Source organism: Rhinolophus hipposideros (assembly GCF_964194185.1).
Source record: "Rhinolophus hipposideros genome assembly, chromosome: 6".
Taxonomy (NCBI): Eukaryota; Metazoa; Chordata; class Mammalia; order Chiroptera; family Rhinolophidae; genus Rhinolophus; species Rhinolophus hipposideros.
Genome location: NC_138052.1, coordinates 18,101,302 through 18,124,370, shown reverse-complemented (window position 1 = coordinate 18,124,370; position 23,069 = coordinate 18,101,302). Strand labels below are relative to the sequence as shown.

General features: G+C 35.6%; 1 protein-coding gene across 1 annotated transcript in view; it reads left to right on the top strand.

Annotated features, from left to right (window-relative positions):
- Positions 1–2,026: 2,026 nt before the first annotated feature.
- Positions 2,027–23,069, top strand: part of DARS1 (aspartyl-tRNA synthetase 1) — a 50,653-nt gene continuing 29,610 nt past the window's right edge. Inside the window, exons 1-4 of the mRNA XM_081052202.1 lie at positions 2,027–2,432; positions 4,377–4,434; positions 6,364–6,456; positions 16,011–16,113. Coding sequence (XP_080908328.1) covers positions 2,367–2,432; positions 4,377–4,434; positions 6,364–6,456; positions 16,011–16,113 — 320 coding nt within the window. The 5' untranslated portion in view covers positions 2,027–2,366. The remainder of the gene's footprint in view (positions 2,433–4,376; positions 4,435–6,363; positions 6,457–16,010; positions 16,114–23,069) is intronic.

Genomic DNA, 23,069 nt, shown 5'->3' with positions numbered 1-23,069 from the left:
TGTCAAGACAGGAACATACAACACAAGTCAGGGCAAGTTCAAGGCAAGTTACTGATTGATTCAATCAGTAAAAATACAACAAGCCACTTTCAGGTTTAGATAGTTTGTTATTTATTTAGACAGTGAAAAAAAGAATAAGCCAAAAGTGCTAGCTCCCTATAATCCTTGGCCTATGCACCAAAAAGAACATTGAAACAAAAGGGACTGAATAACTGCAATGTGAGTTATGAGCCACGTTGTTGCTGAGAACCACTTCAGACTCCAGTTATGCAGTTTATATTGTGTAGTTTCATTGGTGGGGGCAGGGTGACAGAAAGTCTCATACCTTATCATACAGTCTCCCAGGGGAGAAAGGGAAGCCAGTGGGCGATGGCCTCTCACGCCATTCCATTTCAGGAGGATCACAAGACATCTTTCCAAGACTCAGATTAGCTGCAGCTCAAGCCCACTCTTGCCTGCATTGCTTATTTGGATACCTGCAAGGTGGTCAGGTGACATGGTGGAGTTGCTCCCTCACAGTGCCTTGGGATAAGGCTATCATATTGCAAAAAGCTACGAGTAACAGGAAACCTCTAGATTTCCTTCTCCAGTTCCCAGCTAGGATAGTAAATCATAAACAGTGTCACATCCCCAGAGGGAAGGGCAGAGATTAGTGCAACCCTTAAAGACCTGATAGTGGATAGTCCGATCATATTTCTATTTCCACCAGTCTGGCTCCTGCAAAAACCAAAGTCAGGAGGTTGGCAGTAAACTACCACAAATTCAACCAAGGTGTAGCTTCAGTTGCAGCTGTGATAGCTTTCCTAGCGCAGATTCACAAGACCTTGGGCGCATGTTTCCCTGTCCCATAGCTTCTGAATCTGACCCCATGATTCCAGTAAAATCAACTCTACCCCAAGCTCCAGGGGGCACGTTGCCTAGGGTAAGCCAATGAGAACATTCCATTTCCCTGGCCATGGTGATTGGGTCAGTAGTGGACATGTGCCTTTGGCTGGTCCAAAGTGAGTCTTAGGACTCTTACTGGGAATGCACACATTTACCAATATTACAACGATTTTCACATTTCTTTATCATTAGTTACATGCTATCTTAGTGATTGGACTATGTATCATTGAGGACAGCAATCACGATTTACCTTTTTCTTGCCAGAACCTGGCATACTGGTTGGCACAGTATAGATGCTTTTAAATAATCCCTGATCAATTAAACGGGAAATAAAATTTTACTCCTTTTCTTCAAACGTCCCTCCTCAAATTTCAGGGTGACCTATCCATCTGGAAACCACATTCAACTATTGGCACCTCTGTCCTTCCCTCCATCCTGATGTAAGGATAAATAAATCCGCCCCACATTGGTCTGACTTTCAAAAAAATTACAAGTAAAAAAAAAAATATCCTCGTTTGCCTGTGACGTGTGATGGTGTTTGTATGGCCACTCGGGGCAGACCTCTTCCGGACTCCCCTTCTGCTGAGCAGCAGCCTCAGCACCAAACCCCCCACGGAGCGAAGCCACTGCCCACCGCTTAGCGACTGCACGTGCTCCTGGAGGAGCCTCGCTGCCACGAGCAACTCACGATCCCTTACCCAATGGGCCCTCACAGTGTCCAGAATAACCCAATAACCCCCAGGACTGTGGTAACATGCCCCTTCTCCTCGCCTTTTTCTCACCCGCCCATCTAAATCCCAACCGCACAACTCGTGAGTCAGCCTCTTCCTCTAGAGAAGACAGAAGGCATCCAACGCAAGTGCTCTCATTTTCCCGAAACCAGACATCTCCAACTACCCTCGCCCCCGCTCCTCCCGTGTGTGACAGAGGAACTGATCCCCACACCCCTGGTCCCAAAGCCTATGCCTTGAATACTAACTCTCATTTTAAAAACCTTAGACCATCTCTCAATCCTGCTCTGTCTCGCAGACTCGTAGTCATCTTTTTTCACGAATCCTTCCTATTAGTTTAAATGCACTCAAGTGTCTCTCTCAAAAAAAGTTTCACTCGACTTATTCCCCGGTAGGGGCGGAGTTCCACCGAGCGCCGACGGGTACCGCGAAACGTCGGCTCTCAGAGCCAGTCCCGCGAGACTGCAGCCAATTCCCGGGATTTCCCTCTCACCCCCGCTGAACACTTGCAGGGGCGGGGCTAGAAGGGACGCCCTCGGCGCCGGGCCGCCCGTCGGGCAGAGCTCCGGGATCGCGAGAGAGCTGCGGTCTCGCGAGCTTTCCGGAGCCGACTCACGCGGAGGGGCAGCGCGTGTGCTCTGACCGGAGTGCCGGGAGGGCGGAGGCTGTGCGGGAGCGAGACGACCCTTCGCCTGCCCTACAAAAGCCTACGAGGGAGGGAGGTGACCACTGCCCTGTCCCGCTGTCCCGATGCCCAGCGCCAACGCCAGCCGCAAGACTCAGGAGAAGCCGCGGGAGCTCATGGACGCGGCGGAAGTGGGTTCCCACCTTCCTCGGGCCTGGGAAGCAGACCCTTGCGCCGGGTCGCGCTGAGGGCGGGAGTAGGGTGAGCTGGACCCTGGCCTCCGGGGCCCTCTCTGCACTCTGCCTGCAGGCCGCAGAGTCCTCACGGGGCCTCCCGAGGTGTTGCCCGAGCCGCGTGGGTCGGCTCACTCCGGATCGCATTTCTCACCGGGCGCCTGGAAAAGGCCTGGCTTCCCAGAAGCGTGTCCCGTGACGGGGTGGACGTGAAGCGCCCCCTGCCCCGGAAGTAGGAGCGGCGGGGTCACACTCAGGCCTCCCCGGGTTAGGCGCGTCCTTCATGTAATCCACCGCCCCGGAAAATGTTAATGCCCATGCTAATCGGTTCTTAGCCTTGTGGTCCAAATGTTCTTGCGCCTGATGACAGTATTTCCTAAAACGATCTGCCAGTGGGTTTGATGACCATTTTCCGTGTGACAGCTTTCAAGAACATTTGCCACTTTTGTTTCCTGTCTCCCAGGGACCCAGTGAGGGAGGGAGGGAAGTTTGCGGAGAATGTGTTTGACATGAAGTCACCCAGTTCACCTGGGTGATGGATAACGTCCCCTGGCCTTCCAGTGCTTTTCAGAAATGAAAGTTGGAAACCATCCTACAAGTTAACATGTGCTGTAGTAAAAGTGAGCCTTAATCACTACCCAAGTCTTAATTTTTCTCTTGTGGAATTTTGAATTTGTGATAAACTACTTAAGGAATAGGTAATTTTAAGAACACTAAGTGGAATAAGGGTTGCTGAAATAAGAGCAGTAACCCATTTAGGCTGCCCTAATGCTATTTTGTGTAACTTTATCTCTCTAGTAGGGATGGGTTGTCTTTGTATTTAAGGTGTATTTTTTTTATTGTTAGCCCCCCCCCAAAAAAAAAAAAACAAGCCACAAAATGTGCAGCAAGCATCCTAACATGTTGCCTGGTTTATTTTGGTATAAACACAACATCCAGTATCCTCCATCTAAAGGAGAGGATTCCAACAGATAGCTATAGAGTGACAGAAACTAATTGTTTCATACATAAATTACCTTGTAAAATCTAAGGAAATTATTTTGTGTATTCTTATCTGATTAATTATATAAACTACCAGTACACCATTGCAGATAAGGTAGGTCTGGATACAAGGTAGACATTGTAGCAGTTACGTCATTTTACAGCTAGAAGGATCTTAAGAGATCATTTTAGAGCTAAGGTGAGATTAAAAGAAAAGGCCACTTACCTATTTAATAAGTATAGTATGTAAATAGTAGTCTGGATCCTAGGTCTTGTTTCCTGTTCCTGACTTTAAATCTGCAACAAGCAATATGTTACTGTCATTGGCCAACCACGTGCAACTTGGTATGCTGAAGCTGATTTTTAGAAACAGGACATTGGCGGATGTTTCGATGATGTTTTCCAAAAGGAAAATTATAGTTCGCTTGTATCCAGCATCTCCAATTATTACAAAAACTGTGGACCTCTGGTGCTCAGAAAGCTTACCCAAAAATGTCGGTTCTCTTTGAACATCTCTTCCTGTAATAGGAAGTTAATAAAACTGCAGTACTTCATCCTACTCCCTTCACAGAGGAAATTTATACCCTTGCTTTGAAAATAGTCTATTCTCATTTTGAAGAACATAGTTATGGTGTGTCGTGCATTGTCATTTTATCTGACTGAGAGTGCTATTACGTAGGGTATATCCATCCAAGAGTGATGATCTTCAAGACAAACTAACCAGAAATTGGGTGCTTATCCTTTTCTTATAGAATATATATGTAAATGATGTGACAGATTTCCACATTGTAACACTACTGACTCTGAATTAATAAAATGGTCCTGAAAGTTAAAATGAATAAATGTTTACATATTGTTATTTGTGTTTATAATGTTATTAGTGTTTAAATAAAAATTCATAATGCAAAACATTTTTTGTAGGATTATGCTAAAGAAAGGTATGGAGTGTCTTCAATGATACAGTCACAAGAAAAACCAGGTTAGTAGCTGGCTATGTGATAATAAAGTTTTTTTTCTTTCTAATTCCAGGAAAAGTCTTCATGAAGTTTTAATTTAGGTTGGCATAACTCTGAAAAGCTTAAATGACATTGATAACCCGAGCAGATGCTATAACACTACGTGAACATTGTCAGTTTAGGGTCCCTGATCTAGAAAAGGAAGAAATTACGTTAAATGAATGTATTTTAAATGGTAAATTATATTAAAAAGATATTCCTAAGTGATTAGGTGAAAGATTTAATTAAAATTTAACTCTGGCCCAAGAGATAAAAGAAGAATGGTTAAAAATAATTGCTTTCATCATATGTGACCTTTTTGCATGCTTTCTGAAGCTACCTTCTTTATTTTTCCCCCTTTATTATATTTCTTTGAAATTGACCTGTCACATGTTAATCATTTCTCTCAGACCTGTAGGTTTTCTACTTGTAAACATGTGCCTGCCTTTTGTTTTTATTTTTATATTTAATTTCAACAGATTATCGTACTGAGGTATTTAACAATCATTTTGTTTTTGGTAGACACCTCAAATTATATCTTTCAATCTTTGGTACAACCACAGACCTTTAAGGTCTGGTCCATTGGAAGTGCTTGAGAACTTCTAATTTACAGGCCTGCCTGTGAATTTTAATTGGCGTTGGAAATAACATACCTCCAGGTCCATTTTATTGTTATTTTGGATTCGATTTATTGCATGATCACAAAATTGCTTTCCAACTTTTTTGGTAAAATGTGCAATAAAATACCAAAATAACTTGGTGAAAATAAACCATTTCCAAAAAATAAATATGGTGAAGTAAAATAATTGAGTATAAAATGGAATCAGAGCAATATAGTCTGAAGATGACATTCCCTTGCCAGGGCAATCGGGAGGTCATTTGAAATGTTTTTAGCTTAAGTATCTTCCTGAACTGGGCTTCCTTGAGTTCTAACACAAAAAGTTCACTGGAGTTTCGATCTGATCTCTTCCATAAGCGCAGTCACCCCTTGTCATAGTTACTGTTCCCATTTGGCTGGAAAATCCAAATTCTTCCACTTACAAGCTCTGCCCACCAGCGGGAAGATAAACTATGTATGTAATCCAATTACAGTAACACAACAGTAACTCTCTGCCTTTGGTTTTACCTCTCTGCTAAATACTTTGAACAACATAAAGTTTCCTTTTCCATTTGCTTCCATTACTCCAAATGTCTTCATTCTAATGCCAGTGACTTAAAAGTGTGGAGGAGGCAGTAGTTTTTCAAACTGAAATACTGCTGCCACTGATTGTTGCCTCAGCCCTTCAGACTGGTGGGAGTGTGACATTGCCTCAAGTATGTGTAGATACCTTAAAGGTTGAGAGCACCTGTGCTGATTAGTTGGAATACCACATGAAAGAAGGGCCATTACTCTTTTTCAAAGTACTATTAAAATTACCCTAATCATGACATTTATTTGTAAGTCTACTGTTAACATTTATGTTAATTATGTTTCATTTCATTTTGAGTTTTGATTGTCTTAGTAAGTTGTTTCCTTTTTTCAATTTTGGCATTTTCAAATCTGTCTTTAAATTTTTACACGGTTGTATCTGTATTTTCTCTTCCACACTTTGCCTGAATTTACACAGTAGACTTCAAAGTTGACTTAACTCATAAGGTTCGTTAGCAGTGTTTTGTAGAAATTCTCTTGTGATGTCCGATAGCTTAAAAATTCCTCATTCATTCTCTGCTTTTGCAGATGAGAACCATGGTATTCTCCTGTAAATCAAATTTCCCCTAAGGTGCATCTTTGCTTACAGAGGGTGATAAAAAAAAAAGGTATTGTCTGAGATTGAAAATTATTTAAGGTAATACCAAGTGCTTATGCTGGCTGTCAAATCAAAATAATCTGTAATTCCTGAATTACAAAAATTGTTTCACTTAATTTGCTGCAGATCGAGTGCTGGTTCGGGTTAACGATTTGACAGTGCAAAAAGCAGATGAAGTTGTTTGGGTGCGTGCAAGAGTTCAAACAAGCAGAGCTAAAGGTAAGATTAATCTAATGATTAAAGCCCTTTTGGTAAGGAGTCTGAATTTTTTGTTTTGTATATATTTCATAGACCAAAGTAAATCTTTTAAAAACAAAACAAAAGCATCTGTTTTCTTTCTTAAATCACTGTAAAGTATTAGTCCATGCTTAATTAATTTTAGGTTCTTATAAGACACCTTTAAATAAAATTTGATCTTAAAGACTCAGATGAAATCTAAGACTTTAAAGTACTGTTCTAGCTTTTCTCAAAAGTTTAATTTTTTGAAGTGAAGTGTGGTTTTGAGAAGCTTTTCATTTGTTAATATTTTTATATTTGTAATATTTAAATAGGGAGAAAGGTGGAAGGAGAGATAAGGCTAAGACTGGGTTGTCCAGTACAGTAGCCACTGGCTACATGTAGTTATTTAAATTTAAATTCAATAACTCAGGCACTAGCTGTATTTTGAGTGCTTAGTAGCCACAGTGGCTGGTGGCTCCCATATTGGACAGACAGCACAAATACAGAATATTTTTATCATTGTAGAAACTTCTTTTGGACAGTACTTAGAATTTAGCTTTAACAACGGAGGAAAAAAATAGGCGTAGTTTAGACAAACCTCCGTTCCTAATGGAAAATTGTCCTAGTTAGTATTCAGAATTATCTAAAAATATTAATGACATATCAGTTTATAACTTGATGCTTTACACTCACTTTTTCACATTTGATCATTCCTACAAATTTGTGAGGTAGGCAGAACAGGCATTGCTATTCCACTTTACAAATGAGGAAAGTCAGGTTCAGAATGATAACACTACTTGCCTAAGTTCTTATAGTAATTGGTGAAATATGAACAAAATTCAGAAGCTTTCTGAGACCCTTTCTGTCTCCCTAACAAAGTTAATTGTTTCTATAGTATTTAATACATTCTATGTTATAGCATTTCTTACATTTTGTGTTTTAAAATAATTATAGAGTATAGGCCCATTATTTTTAAATCGTAACATTTTACAAAATCTATCTTACTCTCTCAGGATTACTACTTCCAATATTCTATTCTTCCAGTATTCTTCCCCTAAGTAAATGAATACTAATGGACTTTGAAAAGAATACTGGTAGAGTTTTTAACGTTTTAAAAAATGTTGATTTGCCTTCCAGGAAGGTTGGGCATTTATTCTACTAACAGATAAATCACATTGTATTGTCATCCTTTATTTATTTGTGTTTCTCCCATTAGCCTGGGACCTTTATTCTGTCCGAAGTAGGCGTTTTGTTTCCTAAACATAGTTAGCAAATTAAAAAATAGAACATATACTACATATAAGGCTGAACCCAGAATACTTGTCTTCACACCCATCCCCAAAATGGAATAGTTTGAGTATCACTAAGGATAACTGCAGTGAATTGAAACATATCAGATGTTTCAATTCATAAGTTTATAGTAATGCTAAGACAAACAAACAGTAAATTTAGTTGGTCACCAGTGGAATAGCTCATTATTTTGAAAACTGGTAAATAAAGAGAAAGTACCAGTTCTGTATGAATTGTTGTGTATCACTGGCTAATCAAATGGTAGATGTGAAAAGTGTCTATTTTTTTATGATTTTATTTTTCAAGGAAGTGTCTCTTTAGAGAAGCATTCCGGCTTCTCTAAAATAAAATGAAAAACAATGTTGTAGCATCACTGTTTTGCCCCTAGTAAATTATCTAGTGATCATCAGTGATTGCCAACAACACAGTAGAGAGACAACCAGAAGTATTTTATGTCTATTCATGAAAGAACATACTACCATCCAGTGAAGTAGTCTTGCCTAAAAAATTGTACCTGAATCTCATTAAGCCTTTGGATCTAACTACCAACTTACAGGAAAAACACAGGACAAAGGAACATGTTCAATGACAATGAGTATGCAACCAGCAAAATTTAGACTATAGAAAACTACTAGGCTGAAACAATCTGGTCTCTTCAAATAAATTGAAAGGGGAGGGACAACTTACGGATTAAAACAAATTTAAGATGTCTCTAAACTAATCACTTATTTGGATTCTAATTGAAATATACAGTATGAAAAAAAGGATATGTGAGCCTCAGAAATTTGATCATTGACTGGATATTTGCCAGTCAATGGATTTAAATTGTTCATTTTTTTTAATTGTTCATTTTTTAGTTGAGATAATAGTATTGTGGTACGTTACTTTTAAAAAGATCTTATTTCTTAGGGATCCATACTCAATTATGGAAATAATACGGCTCGGGCTTGCTTCAAAAGAGTATAGGAACTGGGGGATAAGTAGATTGGGCTTAAAACTGAGACAAGAGTGGCCATGAGTTGCTAATTATTGAAGTACATGAGGGTGGTAGATAGACATTGGTATCATTTCAAATAATGATCATTTTGTTTTTTTCTTTCAAGTTTTCTCATTTCTTATTTTTCTTTTCTCATTTCTTGTTGTTTCTCTTTGCAATAATTAGATTCTTTCAGTACTTCGGGGATTCCCACAGTGCAGCGTTTTTCACACAGCAGAGATTTAAACTCCTGATCAGTTATTTCATGACTTTAGGTGTTCTGCATAAAATGTCACCAGAAAGCAATGCCAGAGTTTAAAAAGTAAATTTAAAGAACTTTTCTTCTAGTCCAAGTTTTTTCTTACCAGAAATAGATGTTAAATTTTATCGGACCTTTTACCAGCAGTTTTTCCCTTCAAAATAGAATTGAGTGTATTTATGTAGAGGTTCATTATACTGTTCTCTATGCTTTTGTGTTTGAAACTTTCCATGTAATACAAAATTAAAAATATAGTTATTCCTCATTATTCATGGATTATGTATTTGTAACTTCACTTACTTGCCAAAAATGTATTTGTAACCCCCAAATCAATAAGTATCTTTCATTGTCGTCCACAGATATGCCAGACATGCACATGTGCAGAGTGGCAGAAAATTTGTGTCGCCCAGTACACACATTCCCAGCTTTGGTCAAACACCATGAAGCTCTGCCTTGTATCAGCTCTCATAAATAGGCACCCTTTTCACAATGTTTAATGCCACATTCTTCAGTTTTGTGCTTTTTGTTGGTGATTTGGCTGAAAATGGCACCCAAGCATAGTGCTGAAGTGGTTTCTATGGTTCCTAAGTGCAAGAAGGTTGTAATATGCCTTACAAAAAAATACGTGTCTTAGATAAGCTTCTACAAGCATGAGGTGTAGTGCTGTTGGCTCTTAGTTCAGTGTTAATGAATCAACTCTTATATATTAAATAAGGTGGCTTTAAGTGAAAACACACAAAACAATGTTATGTATTAATGGACTGATGAAAATATTGTGACTAGAGGCTCACAGAACCTAACCCTGTATTTTCCCAGGAGCAGTGGTTCAGTATTTGCTAACATTGCTCCTGGCGACTTTATAGAACATAACTACCACAATAGTATTATCTCAATCGTATTGTGGTAACGTTACTTTTAAAAAGATCTTATTTCTTAGGGATCCATACTCAATTAATGGAAATAATATGGCCCGGGTTTGCTTCAAAAGAGTATAGTAACAAGAGTCGACTATATGTATTAGATTGGTACAAAAATAATTGCGGTTCAAAAGGTTAAAAAAATTGGAAAAACCGCAGTTACTTTTGTACCAACCTAATAATTGTACTGCTTTACAATAATGGATTTCTTAACGTTGAACTATTTGGATTCTTGAAATAAACCGAAATTGGCAAACCTGTGGGTGGTATTCTTTTAGTATAGTACTAGGTTAAGTTTCAAACATAATTTTTAATTGGAAAGTCTTATTTTGTTTTTTAGTTTGTGTATGTTTTAGGTTGTAAGTTACCCAAGTAATACATTAATATTTTCACATAAATTTTTCAAAGAATGCAGAAATGATAATTTACTTTTTTCTTCTCTAGTACCTATCCTCTGCCTCAACTTTCTTTATTCTTAATAATTTGTCCAATGTCTTTCCAAAAATCTTTCTTCTTAATGCATGTATGTTTGCGCACACACACATTCATAGAGTTAATTTTGTGTGTGTTGTGTCTCCTTTTATGTAGATGACATCATATTTTACATGTCATTCTGCAACTTTTAAAATCGTCAGTGAAGAGTTTTCTTTGGAGATTCTTCCATCATACTAGTTACAGGTCTGTAAGGTAGTATTTCTCCAAGAGAAATATCTAGATGTGAAATGGCTGGGTTGAAGGCTATGCATATGCATATTTAAAACTTCCAATACCACATAACAAGCTATATTCAGTTATAATCTCACAAGTTTGTGACAATACCACTTTCTCTACATCCTTGTCAGTAATGATTGTCATTGTTTTTGATTTCTGCCAAAGTAGATTATCTAAAAAAAAAAAAATTTATGCTTTGAATTTGCAAAACCCTGATTGCTAGTAGTCCTTTCTTCTCATATCTTACATAGGAAAAATTATGTCAGTAAATATGACTTATTTAAAATCATTCATGTGGTTTACCTTCAGAAGTAGTAATATACTAAAACTGGACTTGGAAAAACAAACCATGCTAGCAATTTCAAGTAGAGCAAAGCTCTGAAAAACCATAAATAAGGAAATGGAAGTGTCGAAATCATAGTGTCAAAAGTATGACAACTAGCATCCCGTTACGTAAAAAAAAAAAAAAGTCGAGTCTGTTTATATAACAAATACCTGTATTTTTTTCTTAAAAGGCAGTGTTTTATATACATTTTTAAAAATTACAATCAGATTTCTTACAGTAAGTTTATATACCACATTCCTAAGAGCAAGGAAAATTTTTAAGTCTTTTAATAATACATTTAATATATTAATAATACATCTAATCATACATTTAAAATTAGTTTCTTTTGATTGTGAAAGCTTATGAACTTAAGTCCACATATTGAAAGAGTAATCGAAATATCAGTGGTTCTTTTCAAATTTTATGCATACTACATGGAAGTTGTTAGCATAAAATAATTCTCTTTTAATACTCTGTTTCTTAAAAAAATTACGTATACTTCCAAAATAGCTAGTTTATTTTGGTCGTCAGGAAGTTTAGGATTTCTAATACCAAAGGTCAGAACCTCAGCTAACATCCATGCAAGAATATTTCAGGGAAGGTAGCAAATGGAAAGTACTTAAAACATTTATTTAAGTCTTTACTGCTGTATTCCCTAACTGATGAACATAAATTATGAAGGAAAATGTTAATGTTGGGAATTAGGAAGTTAAGGTACATTATCTAAATAATGAATTCAGGAGCGTGGCAAGCTAAAAAAAAAAAAAAAAAATTAGGAAGAGATCAAAACATAAGATAGCCTCACGTGTTGGCTAACCTCATTCTCCCATGAAGGCACACTTCATTAGGAGCCATCACCATAATGGAGGTGAGAGTAAACCTTGCTGTCCTGACTACCTGCCATGTTTATTCTTCAGCTCAGAAATAAAATTGTACCTAGTGCTGTAAAAGAAGGTTTATAAATTAACCTTTTCCTAAAACGGTACTCCTTTGTAAACTTACAAAATAAAGTGCTGCCTCTAAAAAGTTAAGAATCAAAATGCAACACAAATATTTAACTGTTACGAACTTAAATTTAAAATGTCTAAAAATAGTGAATTCATTCAGCTATTTTGGACATTGACTCTTTTACAAACTGTTCTGGTTGGAGTGTTCCAAGAAGAAAGATAAGAATTATTTAGCAGTTGAATAATCTGTCCTCTAAAGTTCCTATACTAACTTATGCAGCAAGAACTTTTTGATAAACTGATAAATTACATGCTTGTTTCTCAGTATAAAAGAAAGGGATATAGTAAAAATAAAAATTCTAATAGTACAGAAAGATATAAAATGAAAAAACTAGAAGTTTCACAATTTTAGTTCCTCCGTCCCATCACAGTCTCTTCCCCCATAAATAACCACCATTGTTTCTTATGGATTCTTCCAAGAAAAAAATGCGTTTACAAACATGAGTATATTTTTTTGTTTGTTTTTTAATTTGCAATAAAGGGGTTATACACACGCTGCTCCTTGTTATCACTCGCCTGTGTCTATAAAATAGCTTGCCAAACATTGAACTAAGCACATCATACATTGCAGGGTATTTCCAACCAGAGCCAAAGAAAGAACAATTTTGTTTACTAACACCTGGCAAGAACTTGATCTCAAAAGTACTTGATAGAAGTAGTCGGAGCAGACAGTTCTATTTATCAGGAAACTAGTATGGACTTTTTGTTTTGTTTTAAGTCTTAAAATTTTTTTTGAGTGAACCCTCGAGATTCTAGTATTGAAAATGCTTTGAACACAAGACAGCTTGGGGATCAAAGCATTACAGTCGCATATAGATCTGCTCCACTCGTGAAGCCTCTGAAGTGAGTGGTCTATGAACTTTAGTTCTTTTATATAAATAACAGTTATAAACATCTTGTTACTAAGACTTTTTCCGTACTTAATTTCCTTAACGCATATTCTAAGAAACGTGTTTCTTGAGTCCAAGACAACGTTTAAGCTTTCTGATGCCCACTGGCAAATTGTCTGAAAGGATTGTGCAAGTTTACCTTGTCATCAGCAAGTTATGAATGAATGTTTTTCACTTAATTCTCCCGAGCATTGGAAAATATTACATTTTTTTAAATCTTGTTAATTTGAGAGGTAAATAACGTGTCATCATTGTTTGCTTCAACTTACATGACTTTTGTTTCCAGTAACATTTTTTTCTTTAGTTGGGTTTTTCTTTTTCTTTCAAATTATCTGTTCTAGTCCATTGTTCATTTATCTTTTGGATCTCAATGTTTTTCACTCATAAATTTAATATATTAAATGTATATAGACATTCCATACTTTTACACTTACAAAGTCCTCCCGTCTTCTGTTGTAGTTTAATATACTGTTCCATTTTTTACTCAGTTTTATATTTGTTGGGTTTTTCTTAAATTCCTGAATTCCATCTAGAATTAGAATCTCTCCTCTAATGGAGAGGGGTCTATTTTCAATTCTTTCTTGTGCTCCATTGATGTAGTTGTTTTTGTGCTGGTACATTTTTACTTACTGTAGGTTTATAATATAATATGGTACTGGTCTCACTACTTCACCTTTTCCTCCCATCTATTGGCTTTTAAAAAAAAAAAATAAGAGGTTTAATTTTTAGGATTATAGCCAATAAATACATTAAACATTAAAAGAGAACAATGAACATTCTTTGCTTCACCCATAACCATTGATTTCATGATTTCTTTTCCCTAGCAGGCATGTCAAATCTTAGGAGTGCGTTTGCTTCTATGTTCGGCCTCCTAGAACTTCCCAGGTTCTACTTACCGCTTGTGTTGAACCTTAAACATGGCCAAGACTTCCTTTCAACCCTTACCTTTCATCTGTACCTGCCTCTCTGATTTCATCGTTCTCTTAAAAATATTTTTTTCTGATTAGAAAGGTAGTACATGCTTACTGTAAGAATTTCAGAAAATACAGAAAAATATGAAGAACACAGTAATTCCCTGTAATTTCACCATCCTTATTAGGCACATTTTGGTGTTTTTTCTTACACAATCAATTTTAATATACTTTTTACATAAAATTGGGATTGTACTCTATATATGGTTTTATCACTTTTTCACATAATAATCTAACATGAGTGTTTAACACATACTGATTGTGTGTTCCAAGCATCCGGCATCAATTCTGCACGTAGTAATCCAGCTGTGGAATAGGAATAGTAATCAATCCTCAAATACATAGCCAATGGCAGTGCTGCTGTTAGTAATAATTAACATGAATAATATGTAAAGTTAGTATTTGATATTCATAGTTAATTGAGTGTCACAACTCTAAATCTATTAATATAATTCTCAAGATTATGTGTGAAAACTCAAGAAGACCCCGTGAATTATACACTGTTATTTTTCTATTTTACAGATGAAGAACTGAGGCATAAAGTGGTGTTTAATAATTTTCCCACAGGATGTGATCCTAGGTCTTTTGATTTCAAAGCTTTTACTCTTTACCAAAAACCCTAACAGTAAATGTTACCCCCTAGTGCTGACTCAGACATTTTCTTGTGCTCACCCTTTGTGCATCCTATAGAGCTCTCCATTCTCTCTCAGGTCTTTTGTGTAAGTTAGAGTTCATTGCAGGAAGGCTTTGTATAATGTAGCGAAGTTTGTGCTGCCTCTGTACTACATACTAGAGCAGCTAAAATACTTACTAAATCATGCACAATACCTTCCATTTCATGCTAACATTCTGTGTTAAGTGCACTAATAATCCTGCTGTGGTTTCAGTAGTTCCTGGAATAAAGTCGTTTTGATCCATCTGCAGATTTCTCTAACTTGATCAATCTTTATCCACTCAGTATCTTAAAATCCCTTTGAATTTGTTTAGTACATGTTTCTTTTTAAAAATTTCACTTTGTGACTGGATCATACTCGAAAGGAAAGGGAAAGTGAGTGTCTATTTAGTGGTAAAAATATGTTAATCATATATTACTCAGAAGTCCAAGGATTATGTTTGTGTTGGTGCTTTGTTTGCAACCTGTTTTTTTTAAACTTGTGATTGTTGCCTGATCTGCATTTCAAAATATTGTATGTTGAAAGTAATAACTATAAGTCCGCATGTACTTTTGCTTTTTTTTCTCAAGGCTAATTCTCGGTTTTTAAAAAACAGAATCATCTTGATTTTTATGAGACAAGCTGATGAGAAACGTGGTCTTGAAAGTTTTATCTTTTTTTATGAGGAAGCAGTTTTTCAAAACTTGAACAGAGAGTTAAAAAAGAATCTGTTTTGGAGGAAAGGGATGTCACATAGTCACATAGTGACTGAAATCTATTAATAATAGTTTTTAAGGTTAATTGTTTTTAATAAAAGGTTAAGAATAAGAAATGATGATGGTTCCTTATAAAAGGAAGGGGAAATCAAGAGGCCCAGAATATGTATTAAACTTGTTACAGGGCATAAAAAGAATGATCTTTGATAGACAAAGTAAGTTACTGGAATAAAAAAATTTGTAGAACTATTATAAAGGATGAAAGATTAGGAAGACTATAAAGGAAAAATGAAGGCAATAGAACATGAAAGGAACTAGCCTGTCATTCTAAATGCTCTTTAAAATGTACTTTGGAAGGAAGGAAAGTGGACCACCCGGTAGAATGCTTGTGTTCTTGTTACTGAACTCTTTATTTGTACTTTTGTGGTTGCATCACTGACTCTCCCATGGTGGTTAACACAGTGCCTTTGCCTGTAGAATATACTAGCTACTACATGAGTTTTCAAAGAAATCTGAAGTTACTTGAAATTTGTTTAGTAAATCAATGACAAAATAATTTTCTTGATTTGTAATATTTTTTTAAATTAGTGATTTGTCTGTGTTCTCATAACATGTTAAAAGCATTTTTGTATTACTCGTATGGTAGTAGGAGCTTGTGTTTCTTTACAGCTTGTCAATTGAGTATGAGTATCTTGGCTGTGGAGCCAGATATATGAGCGTACATGCTTGATGACTAGTAAATTTTGGCCGGAGTTTTAAAGTAGAGAAGCATTTTCCTTCTTTGTAAAACCTGAAGTAACACGTCCGTAATACATTTGTGTTCTTTCTGTCTTATTCAGGGAAGCAGTGTTTTTTAGTCCTACGTCAGCAGCAGTTTAATGTCCAGGCTCTTGTGGCGGTGGGAGACCATGCAAGCAAGCAGATGGTTAAATTTGCTGCCAAGTAAGTAAGCAATTATATCCTGTTGTCAGAATAAACAATGGTGGGAACCAAGACTCCCAGGGGTTTGGACTATTTTCATACATTAACATCAATGCTTCGTTTGTTTAAAAATGTAGTTATTTAAATTGTCAGTTCAGTGTTGCTGAATACATTAAACTTACAAAAGAGAAAATATGGAGCACAGGCTTGAAATTCATTTGGAACTGCTGAAGCAGCACTCTCTACAGACAAGTCACATTTACTTTCAAGTAGAGTAAGAAAAAGCCTGGCAGCCTCATGATAGCAAACCAACTTTGTTTTATTGTGTTTGTTGAGCTTGGTGTCTTCCCTCCCTCCTTCCCCCAGTTAGAGATTTGCATATTAAGCAACAAGTGTTGTAGTAATAAAAGTGTATAAAATAAAAGAATGTAGTTTTGCCAATAATTCTTTCCTGCAGGAAGTGAAACAAATGTTATAACATGTTACAACTTTTAACTTTGTCGCTGAAAGGGTTAGAAAGAAAAAGAAAAGTAAAAATTGCTTTTTCTTCCCCCAAAGTCTTGCTGTCTAGCTCAGCGTTCCTGGAGAAGTGCTCTGTTTTGTTCAATTTACAATAGGCATAGAGATCGTGTAGTGCTTGTACACGATAAATAATAGCTCTGTCTTAATAATAGTTGGTAATGTGGTTAGTTTTGTTTGTATGCTTTTCTGAACTTAATCGAAATTTTATTTCCATGGTGATAATCAAAGAAGACTTAGAAAATGGACGATTTTTACATTTTGAGTAATAGAGTACTTCATAGGCATAAATGTTTTTTAAAAGAAAAAAACTCGAGCAAATGTTACATTTTTTTCTATTGATCTTTATCTCTGTTCTTTAGATGTATTCTTTAAAGTGAGTTAATATAGATAGAATTATTAATTTTTGAGCAAGAAAGAAACTAAAAAATTACCTAATTTAATACCCTCATTTATGTTTGATCCCTGCCCGACTGCCTCCAGCACAGTGCTTCACATACAGTGGCTGGCTGCTCCTCAACTGGTTTTGGCCTAGAGCTGTATTTATCAAGTTGAGTTTTATTGTATCAACAATACCCACACTCGGGTTTTAAAACGCCGGTGCCATTAGCTACATCGACTCACTGATGGACTCAATAGTGTTCCCACTACCAGTACTCAGTAGTATTACCGCTGTAGCCCCACCTCTGTCTGTCTCCCAGTCCTGTTGCTCAGAGACTGTCTCATCTCTCCTGCTTGTATCTTTTGGTTATTAGGTTTGCTTGTTTCCATCTCAGTCTGTAAGGCTTGTACTTGTGGTGTACATTTGTTATCTAGCCTTTTTAAGGTCAGTCTATATCCAGTGAAGTGGGACATAAATAAGCTTGGGCCCTAGAAATAAACTTTATCCACACAGGGAGGCTTCTAATAATAAAAGGAGCCCCTGGAAACCACAGACATATATACTAAATTACATTTAATATACTGAAAAATACTAGGAGAAGGTCAACTTCAAATCAACAAATAACTTTAATGGATTTTGTTTTATGTATTAATTGGTTTTGAAAACTAACATATGAAGATGGCAGTACTATATAGGATATAGTGTTCCATTAAACTGCATTGTACCTGTGCTACATTGCTGAAGAAAAGATTGTAGTCCAGAAATCTTTTGAAAATCCCACTTACCCTTAATACTTACTAAGAGGCATTTTACTGACAAGAGGACAGTTAACTCATTTCGATGTCTTTGGAAGTTGACACATTAAAGTAGTCCACAGATAGTTTTTTAAAACTCATGATAGTTTTTTAAAAATCATTTTGGATCTTCTCAGAAACTCCTGGGACTTGACTAACAGCAGTTGACCGTATGAGATGTCAACCAAAGCTCTAGCTGGAAGAGCCACTTGCAAATGGTCTCTCAACAAACTTAGTTCACTAATGCCCTCATAATATATAAGTTTAAAATAGGCTTTCATCTAACTGGGATAGTGTGAGGGTGATCTTTCTTTTAGGTAAGGTAAGTATTCAGATAATTTAGCTTGGATTTCATAATCCTGAAGTGGAACTCAATCAAGATCTAGATGTATGAGGTTGGTGCAAAAGTAATTGCAGTTTTTCCCATTATTTTTAACCTGTTAAACCGCAATTACTTTTGCACCGACCTAATAATTAAAGCTGAATGCTTAAGTGGTGACTTGGATTTTTTTTTTAAAGCCAAGACCATGTAGCTATTTTCAGTCCCTTAAAAAATGCACTTTATATAATTAGTAATGTGTGGGAAAAGATGTTGTAGATTGTAAAGCTTTTGACTGGTGATATACAAGAGAATGGAGCCAATTTTATACAATAAGCTTAACATGCGGTGCTTAGGTTATAATTATTTAACTTTTGGCACTACTCATATGTTAAGATATCTAGCCTGAGTAATTAAGAGTAAATGTGTTAATAGTTTTTGCTACCTTGTGAAAAAGGAAAATTATCTTGACCAAGACTCTCTCTGGTAAAAAATCATGAGTTTTTCATTTTTGTGATTGGTTGATGGGATAATTTTCTTAGGAACATAATTTCGTTCTCTTGATGGGTCAGTCAGTTTGTCTTTTTAATGTCCTTTCTGACTGAAAGCCAATAGTATGATCTTATATTCAAAGCACCAACTTTTAAAGAAGAAATTCAAGAACAGAAAAATTTTACTTTGAAAATGACCTGCTCTATTCATGAATGATAATAAATCAAGTGAAGTTACAATGTAATGTAAATTCTAAAGAACTTTCAGAACTTATTTAGGAAAAAGATGTGTCAATTTTTTTTCTTCATCCTTCAACATCCTTTTCCCAAAAATTGTCTTTATTGGCTAGGCTTAACGTAAACAGTCTGTTTTATTTAAAATGGGTGTGCATTGGCTGCATGATGAAAACAAAGGTTAAGGTAGTTTTCATACATTTGTGTTTGAGGTCCCTTGCTCTGGCAGTGCTGTTTGGTGAGTTGGCACTTCTATAAAACAAGAATTTAAGGTGTAAGGTTATTGTTAAATCATAAATAACAATAAAAAAAAAATCCTCTTTTTGACATTAGCAGATGAAAAGTACGCATTTTTGTAATTTGCTGTGGTCTAGCTATATTAATTTATTGTTATACCGTACTGCAAATCCTTAACAGAGGCTCACTGGACTTTCTGTTTTGAAGCATGAAAGGTAATCCAGGTTTCAGATATGGCACTAGCATGATAGTAATACTGTAATTATTTACTGAAATTTTACAAAACATTTGAGAGTAAAGTTTATTTGTCTCTCCAAGTGAGTTTTCTAAATTATTTGGCTTCAATTTATTTTCTCTTTTTTAGTGTTGTTCTTTATAATTTCTGCCACGTTAGTTGAGTTAGAACAAAATAGTTCAATCATTTATTAGACTAATAATTAATTGATAGAGAGAAGCTCTTTCTGCTCCCTCCATACTTGCCCAAACTTTCTTTTTAAGTGCTATTTTTAATCTAAAATCTTCAATGGCCTATTTCCAACCAGGTCCAATGTTAATTCTGCCTGTTGGTTTCCTCACTACAATGTTATTTGCCACTACTTCCCAAGATGCACTCTTCAGATTGGACAGAATTTGCATATCTGCAATGACCTCTCTACTTACTTTAAAAGCTTTGGCTTTACTTAGCTTACGCCTATGTCCTTCATTATCCTCATTGATTGGTTTCTTTTTGTTTCTTTGGGGTCACAGGTATGTACTTAGGAGGATGGAAGTTTTCCATATTTTTGAAATTTTAGTGTACATTTTGAATATTATCTTAAAGTTATATAAAGGTATTAATCTGTGTCATTTTAAAGGCTCACTCATAACAGAACTGTTGTGTGAATTTAATACTTCCTTTTAGCATTTATTGTCATTCACGATTGTGTTCATGCCAACTGAAGCCAGATGATACCCGTAGTCCATACAAAGGAGGCTTTCACTGTATTTGAATAGTGACACATGCTGAGCAAGTTGGGTTACTAAGAGGTACTTGATAGTTAAGGGGCATCCTGAAGTTTTTAAAACTTGTGCCCTTCGAACATTTTATTGATTCCCATTTTGGTCTCTATGGGGCAGCAAAATCACTAATAGTATAATAATTTGCGTGCAAGGAAACGTGTTTCTGTTTCCAGTTTCAGTAGTTATCAGATTAGATACCCATTTGATTAAAATTTCAATTAACAATGCTACATTATTAACTTTCACATGAACAAGATAGTTTTATAAAATTATTGATTGATAATTAAATTGTCATTCTTGGATTGCTCTTTATAGAATTTTAGTTAATCGTGAGACTTAATTATATCAACCAACCTCCAAGTTAATGTTTGTAATTGTGAACAGGCATTCTTCACATTGCTTATATTAAAGTAAAAATACATAAACAGAATAAATATAGAACTGGATCTGAGGCTAAAGCTTTATACAGTAAACCAATGTCAGCAATTTAGTTTTAGCAAAGTGTAAATTAATAGTGTTCATTTGAATTCTGTTTTTTTAATATATTTGTTTAAAAATTCATTTTGATTTCAAGTTTAGGGTTGTAAGCATAAGGCACTCAAGCTAGTTTAATATTTGTAGATATTTAAGTAATGTGATAAAACTAACTTAAGTGCTCCCTGAGGATTCCTGACATTTTTTGTTGTTGTTGTTGTTCCACTAAAGAGCCTGTGCAGTAGTTTGAGAACCATTCACTGGTCGATGCCATATTGAGCGGTGCTTAATTTTTAATCAAGCTTATTTTGAACTTAAAATTCTTGGAGTTTTGGTGAAGAAAAATTAGTTCCCCAAAATAATTCATTATAGAACTGCTAGTAGGATGGTTTAAACCTTTAAGTTTTACAAAGCACCAATGAGCAGGTGGTTGGAATAGAGGGCCAGAGAGCCCAGAGGTGTGGCTCCCCACTAACTAGCCAAGTCTTAGTTCTTTAGAGCTAAGACCCTGCTCTAAGCATGTTTATTTCTACTTGCTTGGGAACATAAAACTCTGAGACTGAGTGTGCTACTAATTCACTGTAATTCAAAGAAGTCACTTAATGTGAAAACAAGCTTGTGCCTGCCTTAGAATTGGAATATAGATTTTTATTATTAAAAGGTGCTTTATTGTTTTCAAAAATACTTGCATAATTTATGCTCTTTGGATTCTGCTTTGCTTTCACTATCAAATTATATGATTTCTCATGTTTGGGCATTTTGAATTCTTTGCCTCAATGAATTATACAATTTAATTTACATCATTGAAGCATTTTATGTTGTTGCCTTACTTGAAAAACTTGTGTGTAGCAACTTTATAGCCTTTCCTCTTTTCTAACTAATCTTTTATTACACTTTTCCTAAGATTTAAAAATTATTAATTTGAATGTGGGTGGTTATGTAGATGTGTTGAGCACATTTCTCATTGAGTATGGTAAGATTCAACAAATTATTTTTGACAACCAGAAAGCTAGCAAATTTGTTGCCAGTTTTGCTGAAAACCTTTAATATTCAAGTGTCGAATCGTGTTAAAATTTTAAGTTTTTGTTGCTATTAGAATATGTAAATATGCAGAAAGCACTGCTTAAAATAGTATCTTTTTCAGTTGTTATTGTTGTATTTTTTTGAAGTGAGGGTAATAGGAATAAAATAGGAATCGTTTTGAAAATTATGAGCTGATGACTACCTAAAATTACAGTTTTAGTCCTCACCTAGCTTTCACCAACTCTCAAGTTTATCCCTACTATTAACAAGTAACAATCAGCATGTATCAATATATAGGATTTCTTACATATTGTAGGCCTTTATTGTAAAAATCTAGTATAATAAAGCATTTTGAGGGGCTTAAATCTGTGGTACTTACCGTGTTTCCCCGAAAATAAGACCTAGCCGGACCATCAGCTCTAATCCGTCTTTTGGAACAAAAATTAATATAAGACCCGGTCTTATTTTACTATAAGACCGGGTATGGTATAATATAATATACTGAGTCTTATATTAATTTTTGCTCCAAAAGACGCATTAGAGCTGATTATCCAGCTAGGTCTTATTTTCCGGGAAACATGGTAAAACAGTATTAAATAAAAGGTAAAAACTATTCATACAAAGGTTATGCTGCTAACCATTTCATCATTATCTTGGGTGTACTGAGTAGATAACATGAATAATGATGGGATACTCTTCAGTGACCTCTGTAACACATACCATATATTTTTTAGATGAAAGGCCATGGGGAAAATCCTCCCATAGACACCCAGACTTTTACTGTATGTGAAATATTATTTTTAATAGTTAAGAAATTTAACCCAATTAAAATTCAGTATTACTGCCCTTGCTTTATCTTGCCAAGCTTTCTAGTGTCTAGCATGAATTTTTATAATTATTGGGGTGCACTGCATCCCGGTAAAGGTTCAGTGCAGCAGTCACCAGCAGCTTCCCTATCTGAAATATAGGGGAAATAACAAAATAGCAGGTTTGCTTACAACAACAATAGCGGCAATGATAGCTAACTATTACTGTACACTAAGTATGGAGCTGCGAAGTGCCATACTTGCACTTTCTCCCTTGATCCTCACCACTGTGAGGTATAGATATTACTTTGTCGTCTTTTTTTTTTTATTTATGCATTTTTACAGATGAGGAAATTGAGATTTAAAACAGTGTTTTGAATAAAGAAATGACAAAGAGCCAATAGAAGTAAGTGCAACCTTATTATAGTAAAAGTGTAAAGTAGGATCATAAGGAAGTATGTATCATACAAAATTTGATATTGGAAAAGACTTTTTTAATGCTAATTCCTAGGGTGTGGCAACAACCATTCATATTCTTTTGGTGATAGCGTAAGTTGGTACAATCTCTATGGACAATAAGAAACTTCACAAAAGCTATAAAATGATGCATATCCTCACTCAGCGATTCATTCCTAGTATTCTAAGGGTAGTTATTTATAATATAAAAATCGAAAAGCGTTAGAATAACTAACAATAAGA